Source organism: Seriola lalandi, unplaced genomic scaffold (assembly GCF_002814215.2).
Source record: "Seriola lalandi dorsalis isolate HSWRI2012SDOR001 ecotype SW California unplaced genomic scaffold, Sedor1 jcf7180002054758, whole genome shotgun sequence".
NCBI lineage: Eukaryota > Metazoa > Chordata > Actinopteri > Carangiformes > Carangidae > Seriola > Seriola lalandi.
Window position 1 is genome coordinate 1,430,132 of NW_019525311.1, and position 12,546 is coordinate 1,442,677.

At 45.6% G+C, this 12,546-nt stretch overlaps 1 protein-coding gene across 1 annotated transcript in view; it reads right to left on the reverse strand.

Annotated features, from left to right (window-relative positions):
• Positions 1-12,546, reverse strand: part of LOC111668768 (fibronectin-like) — a 31,426-nt gene that overhangs the window by 5,825 nt on the left and 13,055 nt on the right. Inside the window, exons 13-40 of the mRNA XM_023424894.2 lie at positions 12,175-12,296; positions 11,853-12,021; positions 11,312-11,497; positions 11,089-11,217; positions 10,763-10,852; positions 10,484-10,678; positions 8,425-8,703; positions 7,914-8,177; positions 7,675-7,769; positions 7,100-7,268; positions 6,853-6,939; positions 6,531-6,722; positions 5,682-5,954; positions 4,853-4,967; positions 4,632-4,708; positions 4,456-4,545; positions 4,069-4,335; positions 3,854-3,970; positions 3,431-3,595; positions 3,143-3,298; positions 2,876-2,989; positions 2,488-2,757; positions 2,152-2,363; positions 1,629-1,716; positions 1,233-1,418; positions 988-1,077; positions 601-792; positions 408-497 (exon numbers count right to left, since the gene is read on the reverse strand). Of these exons, the coding sequence (XP_023280662.1) occupies positions 408-497; positions 601-792; positions 988-1,077; positions 1,233-1,418; positions 1,629-1,716; positions 2,152-2,363; positions 2,488-2,757; positions 2,876-2,989; positions 3,143-3,298; positions 3,431-3,595; positions 3,854-3,970; positions 4,069-4,335; positions 4,456-4,545; positions 4,632-4,708; positions 4,853-4,967; positions 5,682-5,954; positions 6,531-6,722; positions 6,853-6,939; positions 7,100-7,268; positions 7,675-7,769; positions 7,914-8,177; positions 8,425-8,703; positions 10,484-10,678; positions 10,763-10,852; positions 11,089-11,217; positions 11,312-11,497; positions 11,853-12,021; positions 12,175-12,296 (4,479 nt within the window). The remainder of the gene's footprint in view (positions 1-407; positions 498-600; positions 793-987; positions 1,078-1,232; positions 1,419-1,628; positions 1,717-2,151; positions 2,364-2,487; positions 2,758-2,875; positions 2,990-3,142; positions 3,299-3,430; positions 3,596-3,853; positions 3,971-4,068; positions 4,336-4,455; positions 4,546-4,631; positions 4,709-4,852; positions 4,968-5,681; positions 5,955-6,530; positions 6,723-6,852; positions 6,940-7,099; positions 7,269-7,674; positions 7,770-7,913; positions 8,178-8,424; positions 8,704-10,483; positions 10,679-10,762; positions 10,853-11,088; positions 11,218-11,311; positions 11,498-11,852; positions 12,022-12,174; positions 12,297-12,546) is intronic.

Genomic DNA, 12,546 nt, shown 5'->3' on the forward strand with positions numbered 1-12,546 from the left:
CTAAAAAAAAAAAAAAAAGTCTTATGCCTGTAAGAGAAATTAATCATTAAAACAGTTAAGACAAATAAATATAATGAAATTCAATGGAGAGATCACCTAAGTGCAAAGTTGCAATTCTTGGCACAATTTCTAAAAGATGAAAACATATATATGAAAACATTATTGTGGGAAGTCTTGGTAGCTGCAACAGTAGCATGTGGTACCCTCAGAATGACATAATTTAAGATGAAAGGGCTATAGGTAAATTTTTTGTTAGTTTGTTCATAACTGGCTTTTGCCATTCAACATCTTCAATATATATTTTGTTAAGTACAAGCACTACACACTTAAAGAGAAGAAAAAAAACCCAGAGATCTAAAGTTCGCACACAGCATTAATGCTAACAGGTGAACGATGGGTGTACTCACGTGTTCTGGCTTTGCCCACTAGAGGTGTGCTTCTCAAGGCATTTTGGAGTGCAACAATCTTAATGACATACTCCGTTCCTGGTTTCAGACCTACGACCAAACAATACATATCAAATTTTTTAAGTCGCATTTTTAAATCACTGTATTTGCATGTATGTATCTGTGTACAGTAAATCTCATGCTCCGCACTCACCACTGATAAGGGCGTAGCTCTGGCCTGCTTGGGGTCTGGGGATGACTTCCCGAGGCAGCCCCCCGGCCTCCTCGTAGGTGACGTAATACCCAGTGACCCCTGGGCTGCGAGATGGCTCCCAGGTGAAAGAGATGCTGGTAGGGTTCAGGGAGGTGAAGCGGATATTGGTGGGCGGGATGACCACCGGTTTAGCTGGAAGAGAAGGGACAAGAGAGTAAATACTCATAACAACTCCACCAATACACTGGTTCGTATGTATATAATTTTGCCTGCGTGGCATCAGGAAAAGGCAAAAAAAAAGAAAACATTTCTAGCCACCTCTGCAAATCTGTAACAGGTCACATTCAAAGTGCTGACTGAGCCTGCAGGACAGAGTTTAATGGTTACCTGTGGTTGCGGTCATTGTGAGAGGTGCACTGCGTCCATTTCCTTTCAGTGTGTAGATGTTGATCTTATAATTAGTGCCAGGCTCCAGACCTGAAGTGAAAACAGAGACAACTTCATGACGGACTGTGTGTAGAGTAATATAAAGAAACTGAGGTGATCGTTGCATTATATTATACGAAATTCTCAATGACGCTTGATAGCTACCGGTTTATAGTCTGCGCATTTACAATCTCACATCTGTGTACCTGTGATAGTGTATGAGCGTGAGTCAGGGCCAATGGTCCTTTGAATGGGTATGTAGCCTGATGCGGAGGAGGTGGGCGTGGCCTCAACCAGGAAGCCGGAGATGGTTTCTGTCTTGGAGCGCCAGGTCAGAGTGATGGAAGAGTCGTTCACATCAGAGATGCGTACGCGCCGAGGTGGGCTGATATCTTGAGGTAGATGAGGAGAGAGAAAGTAAGGGTTATGGGCAAAACCAGGAGAGAAAGAGACTGAGAGAGAGTGTATATGGTTTTTATGATGGGATTTCTTTCTTTTTTCCACGGTGCAGGAACTTAATTGAACACGGTAATGCCATATCATTGTGTTCATGCATCAAAACCGTTTGTCAGAATGCCAAAGTGTACGAGTCGGAGACTCACTCTCCAAAGTGGTGACCTCTCCCTGGACGGGCCTGCTGGTCAGAGAGTTTTTCAGGGCGTAAACATGGACCTCATAGGTAGTTGCAACCTAAGGGAGATGGAGAAAAAGAAAAGAGCAAGATATCCGTCTGTCACAGAATTCCAAAGAATGGAGTTTAGGTATCCTGGCTGCCACTACCATTATAACTGCTTGTGCATGTATGAGCCTGACTGTGTATTACTTTTTGTCCGTGAGTAATGATCATTTAGTTCGCATGCCTCCACGTGTGTGTTTGTCACCGCACATCCTGAGCGTGTTAAAGCTGAGGCTGGAACTTTCCATTAGGCTATAAATGTTTTTGTAATGGCTTCCTGTGTTCTGCCCCGCAATTATTTCACTAGGGCATAAAATCAATTCATGAATACCTGAGATTCATCACAATATAATCAATCAGTGAACATGGCGCATTTTTTCTTCGTTTTTCTATTGTTGCAAGGTAATAGGGATCCAAACAAGGGACAACACTCACAGACACACACTCACCATGAGTCCAGAGACGTGTGTCAGAGTGGTGTCTGGGGCCAGGTTGATCTCTTTGGTCGGTCCACTCTTGTTCTTAGGGTTAACCACCACCCGGTAGCCGGTGAGACCTGTGAGGCCGTTCAGTCGGTTTTCCTGACCCGGCACAGCCCAGCGCATCGTGAAAGAGGTAGGGCTAACCTGGGAGAACTGGAGGTTGGTGGGGGGTGAGATGGCTGCGGGGAAGAAAAGAAAAGAAAAGATAAGAGGATTAGAGGCACACGTTCAATGTAAACCGTCAAGTAAGAATGGTTTCTGAATTTTATTTTTCAGTTTTCCTTTTCTAATTTCCTCCCATACCCGTGGCTTGTGTCCCAACCAGTGGTGTGCTGGCTGTGTCGTCATGCAGGGCGATGACCTTCACAGTGTATTCAGTGCCAGGCTGCAGACCATATATAACAGTGGACTCGGCATCACCTCGGAGAGCAGGACGCAGCTCTCTCTCCCCCTCCTCTGGACTTGAATACAAGACCCGGTAAGACGTAACAATTCCCTCAGGGCTGTCCCAGGTGATCCGCAGAGAGGTGGAGTCGATGTCTGAGAAGGTCAGATCTTTGGGACGGTCTACATCTAAAAGGTGAGGAGAGCAGAGGGAAGTGTCGGAGGAGTAGGGGGGGGGGGATGTCAGGATATTTGTTTTTGGATTTGTGAAAGTTTGGCAAACTCTCTAGAAAGTGTAAAGCCTCACTTGTTAAAGCGTTCACCACCAGTGGGGAGCTCTCTCCATCTTGCCCAAGAGCGTATACACTCAAAACGTACTCGACTGTGGGCATTAGACCTGAGAAGGTGATCTCTGTCTGGTCTGGAAAAGAGTAGGAAAAGGATACAAAAAAAAAGGGGGTAAACAAAGACAATTAGATTTTCCTAAACTGAGAAGTCAGATACAAGATGAAAGTTTACACCTATTCAAGCTTAAAAATACTGACAAAACTACAATCTTGGTCAAAGAACATACCTGGAGCCACCACCTCAGTAAAAGATGGCCCCTGTCCATTCCTGGGGACCCCAGTCACCCTGTATCCCTTGATTGGGCCCTGGGCAGGGCTCCACCTCACTGTCACACTGTTGTCATTCACTTCCTTCACTTCCATTTCAGAGGGAGAGTTGACCCCTGCCAGAGGAGATGAGAGAGATGAGGAGGAGAAAGCTGTGAGTGGAAACTCAGGGAAGCAGGATAATCGCTAGAAAATTGGCAAAATGTGTTTTGCATCAAAGAGAATATAATGCATTTTTGTGTGTGTACCTGTTTTGTGTGTGACATAGATTGGAGTGCTGGATGCGGGGCTGTCTCCTCTACCAGTCACAGCATAGACAGTGACGGTGTAGTCGGTACCAGGCTTCAGGTTAGAGATGGTGGCGGTGGACTGAGAGCCAGGCACTGTGAACTCCTTGGGGTTACTGTGACCTCCTGGATGAAGATTGGCAGATGTGTTATATGTTAAAAGAAACCAATATTGTGTTTTAAAAATCAGTAGACTGACGAACAGATAGTGATAGGAATCTTTAATGGAACTAGTAATAATGGAAAGACTAGTAATTCCTAAAAAAACAAGAAAAAGGACTTGCCCCTCCCAAATACAAAATTTACACCATCAATGAAAGCAAACGAAAAACAGTTTCAGACAAAAAAAAACCCCTTTAAATCAATATCATGAGCGTAGCTCACCTGTCTCTCCATGAGTGATCCTATAGTAGCGCACAGTGACAGGAGGGGCGTCCCAGCGCACGGTGATACTGGTTGGGGTGGAGTCTAGCACTTCCAGGTCTGTGGGAGCATCAGAGACTGGAGAAAGGGAGGGAGACAAAGAAAGCACATAAACAACATGATAATAACTTGTTGAGTAAGTGACATAAATGAAGTATTAAATTAGGATTTCATACTCGTCCTCTGTGTCCCGCTGAGTGGCTGGCTCTCCTGGGTCCCGCTCACAGCGTAGATGTTGACCAGGTAGTCTGTGTCTGGAGTGAGCGCTGTCAGGGTGAAGTGGTTCCTGGAGGGGGGCAGCCTCTCGTCCTTAGCCCTCCCGCCGCTGACCATCTGGTAACGCATGCGGTATCCGGTGATTTTGCTCTGGGGAGCAAGCCAGTGGATGGTGAAGGAGTTGGTGAAGATCTCAGAGAAACGCAGACCCACTGGTGAATCCAGAGCTGATTTGTTGGGGGACAGAGAAAAGGACGAAGGTCAGGGAAAAATCTTCAACCGTGTGATTGCATTTTCTTTTCTGAAGTGTTATCCTCCTGTTGTCAAATCAGATGAGTAAGACTCACCTGTTTTCTGGGTTCCGACGAGAGGCGAGCTCTCTCTCTGCTCATAAACGCACACCACACTGACCAGATACTCTGTGTTTGGCAGCAAGTCTGCGGACAGTGGAGAAGACATGAATGTAGTTGTCTGTGTGTCATCGTGGCATTGTTGTCGATTCTTTGTTTGTACTGTAACTTACGCCTTAGCACCACGTTGTTAATCCTGCCTCCTACACTGGTTTCTGTAATATCATCTTCATCGTCAATGGGGTGATACCTGAGTAATTAAAAAAGCAACAACAAAGAGCTGATGTCATCATCTCCGGTGTATTATGCGTTTTATGTGTCTTTTTGTATTCTGGAAAAAAAATCTGCATGCATTCAAGATGCTCAAAAATGCTGAGCACGTTTCTTGTCGTACCTGATGTGGAAGTTGCTGATATCAGCATTGTTCAGGGCTTGGGGAGAGACCCAGGTGACTTCTATAGTGTCAGGCCCAACCTGGCCAAAGCCCAGATCAGTGGGGGCCGGTACAGCTGTTGAAAAGAGACAGCAGCATGATTCAAAACGTATTCAAAAGGTCATGGGAAAGTAATGAGATTTGTTTTTTGGTCAAGTAAAAAGGTGGTGGGACAATCCTATAAAAGAGTGAGGAGATAAGAAAAATGCAAATAAGAGGAGAAAATTAATCTGAAGAAAGGGGAACAAGAAAAAAAATGAAATGACTATAAGTATTCACACTACACCATCTTTAAAAAAGGGAAGAGTCTGTTTTATGTGTGTGTGTCTCAGTGTAAATCTATGTCTGAGGTTTTACGACGTCTTAAAAGTGAGAGAACAAGCAGTGTTTGCATCGGGGGGGCAAAATGAGCCTCAGTATGATAAATCCCCTCAACTAAAACCAGATGGTCCACACATACACACACACACACACACACACACACACACAGAGGATTATCAAACTGACAACACAGCATGCAGAACAATTACATCAGCAACTTAAAAGGTTTGCTTTGAAGAGCCATGTCCCAGGGTTAATGAGAACCGTATAACATTATATAGGCTCAGCACTCACAGTGTGATTTATGACTCCCGCACTGACAACACAAATCACAAACCTGAAGGACAAACACTTTTGACAGATTGGTGTTGTCCTATCATAACTTAAATGACTCTTCCACTAAATAATACGTGTACATTATTGTCAACAGAGGAAATCTTTTGGGTGTGAGTGGAAACATGGATCTTACAGGTCTGCTGAGTGAGTGTGGTGGGTTCACTCTCGCCATTCTCCGTCACCGTGATCACGCTAATGTCATAGTCGATACCAGGCTCCAGTCCGTAGACGGTGTATTGACCAGTGCCTGGCTGCACCGTGTCTTCAAAGATGGGCACGCTCTCGCCGGCCGCCACCACCGTGATCCTGTAGCCGGTGATGGCTGTGGTGTTGAGCGGCGACCAGCGGAGACTGATCGTGGTGTCGCTCACTTCCTCGAAGCTGAGGTCCGTCAGCTGTGGGACTTCTGGGTAGGTGGAAAGAGGATTTGGGTGGTGGGGAGAGGGTGCAGGGGAGGGGAAAGAAAAGAGAGAGGACAGCAGAAAAACCAAACAGGAGGCACGGGTGGAGGGAGAGGGAAGGAGGGTTGGAGGGAGGCGAGTGGCAGGAAGTGGAAGGCAACGGACAAAAAGACAAGACAAAGACATGTAGGAGCAGCGGTTAAGATGAGCAACGAGGACCGTCCACTTCCAGTGGGTGGAGATATTCAATATATCACACCAATGGAAGAGCTAATGCCAAGGGCTGCTTTTCCTGGTATATATTAACTAACTAGTGAGACTGTAGCTGTTATTCAATGAAGCTTCTCCATTGAAAATATTGAATATATACCCAGGAAATAAAGCAAAACAGTGCTAGCACCGTTTTGCATAGCCCCTCAGCTGCTGGTGATAAGTTAGAGCAGTGATGCTAACAAAGCTATTATCCGTTGAAAGAGGCTCTTACATGTTCACATATAAACGATTACAAACTCACGCCACATAATTAGCCTCCATGCAGACCTTCCAGTTGCAAAACTTCTTGATTAACCCCTCACACTCACCTGGTGTAATGACAGTTGATATCGGGGTGCTCTCCATGTCATCCTTAACAGTAACAACGCTGATGTTGTACTCCACTCCTGGACTGAGGTTCTCCAGGGTGCAGGAGTTCTCCCCCGCCTCCACAAACTCCTCCACGCTGTTTCCCTGCTGTCCATTGGTGGGAGTGCATGTCACTCTGTAGCCAGTGATGTCTTGAGGGGGAGAAAATTAGTGATCGGCATTTAGCAGTTAGTTTGATTATTCGTAATACGTTGAGTGATGCAATAATTTGTGTCTATGCACATACACACTAGGTATGCAGGTGTGTGTGTGTGTGTGTACCTGGTGTACTGGCTCCATTCCACTGCACAGTGAGCTCTCCGGTGCCGGGGTTAGACTCCAGGTTCAGATCAGTAGGAGGAGACAGAGCTGGAGAGGAAGAGGAGGAGGAGGAGGAGGAGGAGGAGGAGGAGGAGGAGAGGAGTCAGATTTACAAAGTGGCAGGGGAGAACGGCACAAACAGGAGGCAATAAAAGCCCTAGACAAGAATCAAAAGGTGACAGAGTCAAAAAAGTTGGTTTATATTTACGTGTGATGATGCGGCGCGTGACTGGGGCTCCCTGCTCATGGCCATCTATGACTGGCTGGACGCTGTAGGTGTACTCTACTCCCGGAGTCAGACCGGAAACATAAATACTCCCTGACTCGGAGGTCACGTCTCTGGGGGCTTCCCCGCCCTGACTGGGACGTACTGTCAACTGAGGAGATAAATGAACACAGAGTCAGAGAGGCGGAAGAGAGAGACACAGGGATCGGGGGTACAGGAGGTAAGGGTCAGAGGTCAATGTTTTCCCAAGAACATGGAAGCCGGCAGAACATTCTCATCTGTGGTGTGACATATTTGGACCAATCACATTTATCCTTGAGGTCTGCAGTTCCCATGCTAGCTAACTCTAAAGGGGCCTAAACTGAACCAAGAATAATATAACTTGAGTCTTCTCTCCGCAGCAAATGGAGGGAAATAATCGTTGGACAAGGACAATCACACAATCCACTTGTTGATTTTAAGAGACAGAACAGGAAACATGGTCAGATTTATGAGTGTATAAGTGGGTGGCAGGATATAACAAAAACAAAAAAGTTCTGTATTTGCAGTGAATGTACCTTGTATCCAATGCGGGGAACTGGAGTCCAGGATATTATAATGGAGGTGTCGGTCACATCAGTGCTGAAATGAGGAGCGTTGCCCATCGGCGGGTCTACAAACACAGAGAGAGCACAGGTGTGTCCTGATCAGCGCTCGTATATTCAGAAAACCTCAAAACGCAAGCACCTTCGGAGCACACGAACAAGTGACCACGGGGCTTTGCACCCTTTTGTATACGCGTCAGACAGACACTCACTAGTGGTAAACACCGCGCTCTCTCCTACACTCAGTGTGTTGTCTTGCTCTGCGTGCAGCGTGGCGGTGTACTCAGTGTCGGGCCTCAGGTTGAGGAGGGTGTACTGAGTGAGGCGAGCAGGCAGGCGCAGCTGCTTGGGGTTAGAGCCCTCGATGGTGAGGAAGAGGCGGTAGCCGCTGACTTTGGCACGGGGGGCGTACCACAGCATCACAGCGCTGTCCTCAGTCACGTTGGTGAAATGGATATCGGTGGGAGCATCAGGCTCTAAAGGGGGGGAGAGACATCAGTAAACACGGTTAGATATGCAACAGTTTGATTCAAAATCAAATCACATATTTTACAATACAAACATTTTCCAAAGCACACCATACATTTCTAGGTTGCTTTCCAACCTCCACACAGACACTAGTTTAAATTTACTGTGGTACAAAAATCAAACTTGTGTGTGTGTGTGTGTGTGTGTGTGTGTGTGTGTGTGTGTGTGTGTTTACTGAGCATCCGTCATACTCACTGGTAGTTTGCTCCCCAATGAGTGGTAAGCTTTCCTCTCCATTGTGAATGGCATAGACGCTGAAGCGGTACAGTATTCCAGGCTGCAGGTGTGTCACTTCAATGTAGGAGTTCTGACTGACGGGCAGGGTCATCTCCCTCTGTGGAGAGCCAGACTCGTCGACAGGGACGACGGTGACGCGGTAACCTGAGACTTCGCTGCCTGGGCCGGTCCAGGTGAGAACTATTTTTTTATCTGACACCTCAAAGAACTGCAGGTCTGTAGGAGAAGCCACTTCATCTGTGGACAGGAAAAACAAACATAGCATTAAACATTTTGTTCTTTACTGACAATTTACATCGGCAGAACACATAATATTTAAAGAACGTTGCTGTGTTGTGTGTATGGGTAGTCATATTCCATGTGTATTAATGCCTTTCCCTTTCTCTGGCTCAAGCAAACATCTGAGTGTGCATCTGGGTAGATTTATTTTAGCTCTGAGTTAGTCTAAATCCCAACTGTTGACTGACGGCTGGTCTCTTGTCGAATAGCTGGAATAACTCTCTCGCAGCTGTTAGAAATAAAGTTGGTGACTGCGTGGAGAAACATGTCATTTATGAGGGAAGGTCCCGTAACTCACCACAACACAAAATGAAAGGCTAGATATGGGCATAATATTTAGATACTGTAGGGACCAGCCTAAATTCAAATCTATCACAGCGTTTATCCCGTACTATGTGGCAGAAGTTGATGCCTCTTATCACCTTAAGCAGACAATAAAATGGAGAACTCATTGGGTCATATTTGAATTATTATCTGCTAAAAAAGGCATGGTATGTGGAAATTCAATTTAATTCCATGACCTCATAGCTGTGCATGATTTGAAATAACTCTCTGATGCTTCACTCAATGCATTTGTTTGGTTGTTGCTTGTCATCAAAGCATACACTGGCTTATATACACATAATCATATCAGGTGTATGACAACATTTCTTTAAAGAAAGTGCCAAATCATTACACAGCTGACAGACTAGATGGCTGAACACACAAACATTTTAATAGTATCCAGCAGCAGAGAGGAAAGGCAGAAAGATAGGTCAAAATGATTAAGTGGAGATGTCTGGAACAATTAGCCTTTTGTCCAAACCAGATACACTTAAGTGCAAATGCAAAGTTCAAAGTAACTCAACCACAACACTATACTTTGATCTGTTTTATCCATTGTTTTCATATGGGCAGAGACCTGACGCCGAAACTTGCGACGGTGCTTCGTCAGGCGTCATACGATGGTCTAACTTTACACCTCACTGCTGCCGACCTATAAAAGCTCATCCAAGCAGATGCAACTGATCTGGAAGATTGAAGCTTCTCTCAGTCCAACAGTTTATAAATAAAGTGTTATGCAGCTCAGACAGCTTGTATGTAGAGAGGAGCCTTAGTCCATTTGTCATAGTACACATCTGCACATAATGGGAGGATTCATTTATCTGTCCAGAGATGGCAGCACAAACTCTTCACTAAGTTATGTTAGACTCTACAAACAAGAGCACACACACACACACACACACACACACACACACACACTTTTCCAGCATCTGCTCGACCGACCCAACAGCGTGTTCGACCTGGCAGACTGAGAAGTTTTACATAACTCCAGTTCAGCAGAAGAAGAGCGCCACAGCTGTGAACTCAATGACTTCACTTTCCATTGGAAAACTCATATGTCGAAGTTTCAGTAGAAGTGAAATCACTAAATAGGCCACAGGACGACTTGCAGGTTGACTTTGGAAGGTGCGCCTATGATGAGAGTAATAAGTAAAATACAGCAGAACAGGGTGGGATTTTATGGATCACCAAATTGGCCGATTTTTTTTGGTCACTGCAAACCAACCTCCTGGTGCACCAGAGAAACAAGCACCAGGTTTCCCATAGTCCCATATAAATCCCTCCACCTACAACTAAAGTGCCAGCAATTCCCTCCTGATGTGTTTTGGTAAATATTAGTCAATACCACTTACACCTTTTTGTAGGTATAAAGACATGGAAGCAAATACGGAGCTACATATAGTCAGTCATTTACCTGGCAGTGGCTCTCCAGTGGTGTTCACCTGTACAAAGATAGGCTCACTCTCCAGGCTGTCCTCCACGGCGTAGATACTGATGTTGTACAGTTTCCCAGGTAGAAGGTCACTCAGGGTCACAGACGTTGCTGTGTCAGGGAGGGTCAGCTCCGTGCTTTCACCTTCCAACGACGGCGTGTAGACGACACGGTAACCTGCGCGGAGGAAGAGAGCTTCCGATTAGCTACAGTAAGGCGACAGACTTTGGCTGTGGCCGACAAGTTGCTGTCACAACGTACCAGTGATAGGAGCCAGTGGTTTGTCCCAGGTGATTACAATAGAAGTTTCTCCCACCTCCTCCACTTCATGCTCTGCGGGAGCATCAGGTGCTGCGGAACAAACGAGGTGTCAGTATTAGAAGGAAAATTGTAACCAACTGCTTTATTTTTACTGGAGCGCTCGATTCGTCCCTGGCACATGTTGATTACACTGCTGACAGATGCAAAACTATATTTCAGTCTAGCAGCAGTAGCATTTTTGTGCCTTAGGTGATTAAGGGAAAAAATATCAGAGAAGAAAGATGGGAAAATGAAGTAAGAGAACGTGTGTGTATGTGTCTACTCACCAGTGGTTTGCGAAGTAGTAAGAATGAGGTTATCCTCGCCACCATTTGTGACCTCATAGACGTTGACGGTGTACTTCCTCCCAGGCAGAAGATCATTAATGTTCACTGAGGTAGCTGTATGGGGAAGGTCTGAGGGGAAACAAATATATATTGTATCAACACATTGGTTTTCATTCATGAGCAGATAAATAAAGGCAAATTGCATTCATGTATCATTAGTTACCTAGCACAATGGGTTGTCCAGTGCTCTGCCCATGCTCACTGAGCTCATACTCTACTCTGAAACCAGAGACTGTGTCGGAGGCGGAAACCCAGGAGATGACGAAGCTGCTGGAGGTAATTTCAGTCACCGACTCTGAGATGTCAACCACAGGCGGAGGCTGGGTGGTCTCGCCTTGTGATGTAGCCACTACAGGAGAAGCACAGATGGAAAATAAGAGAGTTGGCTACTCGCTGCCTGTGAGATCAGCACTGGCAACACCGGCCAGGACACTCTGGCGAAAGAGCTTTTAAATCTCAATGGGGATTTCCTGGTTAAGTAAAGTTAGAATCTAGGGAACCAAAGAGAACAAAAAAGAAAGGCTAGAAAAGACTTTTATGATGTTAGAAGCACTTTCCCACACCCTTGTCTTCAATATCATCCTCCATACTTTGCAAACCAGCGACAGTGGATAGGATTAGACAAACACGTGTGACATGCAGAAAGATAACCTTCACACCAAGTGGCGTTGCACATCAGCCAACACTGAGATGTCTCAACTCACGTGATCCATAATTGGTGGTGAAGTCAAAGCGCGTGACCTCTCGGCGTCCATAGCGCAGAATGCTGATCAGCTGACCCTCGTAGGTGATGCCCGGCTTCAGACCAGAGATGGTGTAAGAGTTAAGATGGCCGGGGATCAGCACCTCCCTCCATGGGTTGTGAGTGTTTTTCTGTAAAATGGGATGCAGGATGTTAGAACGGGAGATGTGAGGGGGCTCAGTAAGTAGAACCAGAAGTCAGATTTTAGATACTTCCAAATCAGGTCCAAGGGGGAGATGGGCAAGAAGAGAAGTAATATGTTTGTTAACCGTGAAAACACTCACCACTCTCCATTTGAGGACGTACTGGGTGATGTGAGCAGATTGTGGGGCATTCCACTGAATGGGGTGGGAGTTGGGCTGGTTTCCAGATTCTGTTATGATCACCTGGACAGGACGGTGACCACCTGGGGGAGAGAGATAACACAGACAGATGGGTAAGCAGACCAGTTTCACTCTTCAGTAAAGACATGATCATGGTGTGATATTAAGAAAGAATGATGCATCATCATCAGTTATCTTAATTAAAAAATAACTGTGATGAGCACAAAAATCTAATATTATGACAAATTTAAAAAATCCTGTACTTTTGCATAACCTGACTTAACAGTGAGTGAGTATCAGTGAATGTGCAGCAGTATTTTCCTGAGCAGAACA